General features: G+C 42.0%; 1 protein-coding gene across 1 annotated transcript in view; it reads right to left on the bottom strand.

The window, feature by feature from the left end:
* The window catches only part of ANKRD50 (ankyrin repeat domain 50), a 39,034-nt gene extending 34,251 nt beyond the window's left edge, over window positions 1-4,783 (bottom strand). The window contains exon 1 of the mRNA XM_008635730.2: window positions 3,473-4,783. Coding sequence (XP_008633952.1) covers window positions 3,473-3,951 — 479 coding nt within the window. The 5' untranslated portion in view covers window positions 3,952-4,783. The remainder of the gene's footprint in view (window positions 1-3,472) is intronic.
* Window positions 4,784-5,254: the final 471 nt, after the last annotated feature.

Genomic DNA, 5,254 nt, shown 5'->3' with positions numbered 1-5,254 from the left:
CCTTTCCCTACTGTCTGAAGGTGTTTAATGTCATCTCCTCTGTCTGAAAGACATAAACCAGGAACATAAGGGAAATGCCTTTCTGCAGCTTAGTTTACACAAATTTCAGCATTGTCCACAGTTTGTATCAGAGTTCCTCCATGCCCTCATGGCCTTGGATAAGTGGTATCTGCCTGTATTCCTACCAAATCACTGGAAGCATAAACTTGCTGCAGCAAAACCAAAACAACCCTGGAGACAGCATTGCAAAATTTGGGTTATTCCGACTTTAACTCTTCTTTATGAACAGGGAAGAAGAGCCTAATAGACCTTTTGAATTAAATTCTCTGTCTATCACATCATTTTCCCTTAACTTCTGGTGTCTGTAACATCTTTGTTACCTTCTGCTTTACTTTCACTGAAAATTTGAGTGAGGGTTCAGCTCTCTCCCTGACATTTAAGGCTGCTTTCTGCTCCAGCACTGAGTGCCTGATAAGAAAAGTGCTGTAAGTAGCTGTTCTTTCTCTCAGCTGTCAGTGCAGCAACAAATGCAAAATGTTAAATACATTTGTCTAACTCAGCCCTTCCTGTTCTTCAAAACTGCAAGATCTGCCCCTGAACGAATTTTTAGGGCATTTAAAGCTTATAAATGCATATGACATTTAAATAGCATGAGAAACTCTGAGGGTCATCAGTTGCACATGTATCACTATGACCATCAGGACTGCTGAAAATCTATTTAAGAAACATCCTTCAGGAAAACATGTCACTATTTTAACTAACAAACTTTATATTGTTTACAAACTGGCATGTTACAAGACATTAGGAAGTTTTTCTTTCTTGCTATTTCCAGGACAATTAGCACAAAAATAGAGTGGTGTCATCTTGTTTAGCACTTATGAAGAGAAGTCTTTCCATTTTAGGCCATTGAATACATGGCTGGGTCTGGAAGAGCTGTGAAAAGCAGAGCAAAAATTTGACAGTGCCTTTAAAGAAAAATATTTCCCCTCTTGTACCGAATAAACTAAAAGAAGGCAAAAATCAATGGAGCACTGAGACAAGCACTTTGTGCTTCTTCAGTGCCTTTACACAAGGGGAGAAGCAATCTTATCTGACTGTTAAGTCTTCCTAGAACTCATTTCACATTACAACGACTTTACCTTGCCATAAACACACCAGAGCAGAGGACTGAAGCGCTCCGTGGCAAGTCTTAGAAACCATGGAACATCCTAAATTACAATTTTGTTAAAACATTTCTTGCATGGTTTATGTATTAGCAAAGGTTCAATTAAACAAATGGCTGAGGTGTTTGATGGTGGGAAGGGGCTTGCCAAGTGCCTCTTTGTTTGTGGACAAAGATTGTATCACCCAGCAGAACAAGCTCGCGGTGCCGCTGTCAACAGCCACCTCCTGGTCCCCTGCCACAGTGCTGAAAACTTGTATTCCCAGCACAGCACCTTGTCTCCAACACCTCATCTCCCTTAAATCTGAAACAGGAGAATGAAGACCATCCACCACAGCTGCTTTTGAGAGCAGGAGATCAGGGTAAGTGGGAGCAAGGGGATACATGAAGGGTGAAAAGAAAAATCTTGACTGAAGCTGTTGTACTACCTCGTAAGAATTTTTAGTGTAGTAATAGATCACAATCATTGCTGCAAAATTTGAGAAGGAAAAGACTATTACCGGATGTTGTGCCTATTTTATTTTTCCAATACAAAACCAAGAATGCTGTGTATTGACCTAAATACTCAGAACAGCCCATCATTAAACCCCGTGCTCATAAAAATCAGTCTAAAAAGCTGAGTCTGACTAACCAGTATCTCTTACATTTTATATTTCAGTTGCATTTTTGTCTAAAGACATTTACCTAGCTCCTGTTCTGTGCAGTAAGGCAATCAATTTTAGAACAGAGGAAGGATTCCAGCTCTTACTTAGAACTTGCCTGTACTAAATTAGTAAGATTTCCCTGTAATAGACTTTTAAACATAAACAGGCTCTTACTCACCAGATTAATCCACTTTCATGATTTTAAAAGACTGCCTGAAGCTAGATGGCCAGTCAGCTATTCCATTTACAGACACTTAATTGCACCCAGTTTTTATTCATTAGAATTTAAGAGGGCTTAATACCTCTGAAATTAGGACCCAAATAGCTGTTAGAAGTTGCATACTCACTTAGCAGCAAGCAAAAATTCCAGAACTAGTCTCGGTTTAGAGTATTTGTTTTAAGACACTACACTGAGAACAATGTAGACATGCATCCTGTTTATTCAGCAGGCAAGGACATAATGGCCATCAGAACTGGAAGGCTCCTTTACACCATTACGACGATAAGAGCAAGCACTACAGTTCAACCTCAGTACTCGTCTCCCCAGTCTTAGCAGTCAGGGGGAAAAAAAAATAGAGGAATTTTTTTTAATACTGCAAACATCAGGCAATAAACCCTCAAGTACCACAAAAAGTTACACCACTACAGAGTACCAAAAAATTTCAGTTTAACCAATATTCCAGAGGAGTTTTATACTGGCAACACAATCAACTGGAGCTGTGTTGATGAAGATAAGCCTTGTCCTTCACGAATTTTCCTTCATTGTGACTCAAAGGAATAAAGACCAATAGACACACACTGACACACGGGCTGTGCTCAAGATTGTACATTGTTCTAAGTAAATCTATGGATATACACTGTTATATACATGCAATATATCCTTTCATATGTCCTTATCCTCACAGAAACAGAATTACCAGTGACATACTCCGGAGACTATGGTTTGTTTGGGAACACTAATACAAAAAATCTGGTTTTTTTTCCATTCAGCTTAGATAGCTGACAAACCTCTTAAGGGGCAGGGTGAACCCTCTTGATCAATTTCTGATCCCCTCAACACTCTGAAGTACTTACAAAAGAAGTAGCAATAAAGATTTGACACAATCTGTGCATATTGTCAGAAGTAACATAAGGAGTTAATTGACATTTTCCTACCACATATTTTTAGACAAACATAAAACTGATGTGCTGGATCAGACCCAGAGATCCATTAGCCCAGTCTCCTCTTAGAGAGAGGATGTTATTGGAAGCTTTTCCAAGGGTCCTATTAGGTCTGTTTCAGGTCTGTGAAGGACAACTGCCCTACCTTTATGGCACATGGAGACCATGGACTAGGTATTTTCCACTCTGAAGTCAGTTACTTTCAAGTCTTTCCAAAACACCCAGTTACATCTGAGGGTATTAATATACAAATGTAAATAAATTCACTATTAATAATAAACTTTGTTTTTAAAGTGAATATTTATTTATGTCAGCTATAACGACAAAGTTAGATTTTTCCATGGTAAGTCTGTAAGCTCTGACAGAGATAACAAGCCATGAAACAAACATGTTTGGAACTATCTGCATCTTAGGCTCACTGGAAGGAAGACCTAAACAGCAGATTTTTTTTGTTTATTTTGGTTTTGTTTTCAATAGGTTTTTTTTTTTTTTAATTTTTTTTTACCTTTTAAATGCTTCAGCAGGGTTCCTCTCACATTCCCCGGGCTGCAACAGACTTTGAATAGCAGGATCTCTTAGTTTGTCCTCATATCCCGGGATCAGTCCACTGCGGCATATTTGTGTGACTAAACCTCTAATAAAGCCTCCAACACAGAGTGTGTCAGAGTCCTGGGCCCTGCAGAAATGGAAGGCCAGAGCCTGGCGATGTAAGCCTCTTTGCAGGTTTGCAGGTGAGCTTGGCCACAGTAACTCAGTGCAGAGAGCTGTCTTCCCACTACCGGGGCCTCCTACCAACAATACACCCCAGGCAGCTCCTTTCCCAGAGACACCACCGGTGTTATTCCCAGAATTTCCTACAAGAGATGGTTTGTTGGCAGCACTACTGCCGCAGCTAGCTTTCTCCTGGAGGCAGTGCTGAAGCTTGTGGAAAACCCACTCCCTACAGTAAAACTGCTTTCCCTGCAGCAAGCTGGTTTGAGCCATCTTATAAAGCTTCTTCTCTTGGATGTGTCATAAGCTGCAGCACATCTTCAACATCTCAGGAGCAGGGAGACACACGTTCATCCGGCACAGGACAATCTTGTGCACAGAACTCGACACAGGTGACGGCGACTGGCCACCCTTCCTCGTAAAACTCAAGAGCCTCTTCTCTGCAGGAAGGGTGTCACTCCATCTGTGCACCGTGCTGGGATCAGCATGGCACAATCACAGCTCAGCTGACATCGTGCAGGGGCAGCTGGTACCAGCCCTCAGCAAGACTTCTGGTGTGGCTCACAAGTTCATGCAGCTCCATGGCTGCATCTGTGGTTTAGGCAGTTGTGTGTGTTCCCAGTGTACAAGGGAGACAATACATCTGGAAAAACTTGAGGGAAAGCCAACTTTGCAGTGTATACTAAATGCCTTTCAACTCTAGGCATTAATCTCTCTGGATATACATACAGAAAAAGCTGTCCATAATAAAATGTTTCTTCTGGGAATTTCATAAAAAAAGCGATTTTTCTTCAGCGTACTATATACACACCACAAACGTGGCAAGTACCCCTGACTAAAGCAGCCAGTCTGGACAGCAAGCTTTGCAGACTTCATACAACTGAGAGAGTGTCTGAGAAATGCTTCACATTATGGTTTCTTATGGAATACAGGAGACGGGGGAAAAAAAAATGTTTACAGCTTCTTATTTCAATACATTCGTAGTGTCTTCTTCAGGAACTTGGATTCTTACTGAACCTGTTCTCAGGTATCTCAATCGCAAGATGTCAGAAGAGACAACATCTTCCCCTAGAGCTCTGAAATAAAGGAAGACAGCACTTTTAACCCTACATGCAAGTCATAATTCAGTCAGCTGCAAACGCAGACAACAAAGAGCAAAGTCAAGGGCTCGTATTCCTTATTTTTGCTAATACTGTTAAATTAATCAAAAGAGCCGTTTTAAAGAAAATTTGTTGTTACGAGGTGTGATCAGCCACATGCAAAAAACCCAACAATAAACAATGAGCAGATATGACAGTGGCCTCAAAACCACAGCAAGTCTTGCATTTTCTCCCGAGGAGAACTGAATATATCCCTTCATCCCAGAAACATTCCTCCTAGCGAAGCTTCATCACCGAATCCTCTCCTCACCCCATTTTCCTCCTGCCGGCTGCGGGCGTTTTTGGGAGTTTGTGTTGCAGGGCAGCGCTGCTCCCCGCACGCTTCTTTGTTCGCGGCAGCGGCGCCCGGCAGCCCGGGGTCACGGCGTGACACCCCGCGCCACCGCCCCGTGCCCCCGGCGGCACCCCCGCACCCC

The sequence above is a fragment of the Corvus brachyrhynchos genome, unplaced genomic scaffold (genome assembly GCF_000691975.1).
Source record: "Corvus brachyrhynchos isolate BGI_N302 unplaced genomic scaffold, ASM69197v1 scaffold105, whole genome shotgun sequence".
NCBI classification, from domain to species: domain Eukaryota; kingdom Metazoa; phylum Chordata; class Aves; order Passeriformes; family Corvidae; genus Corvus; species Corvus brachyrhynchos.
Note: the sequence above shows the minus strand (reverse complement) of the source record. Positions and strands in the feature narration are given on the sequence as shown.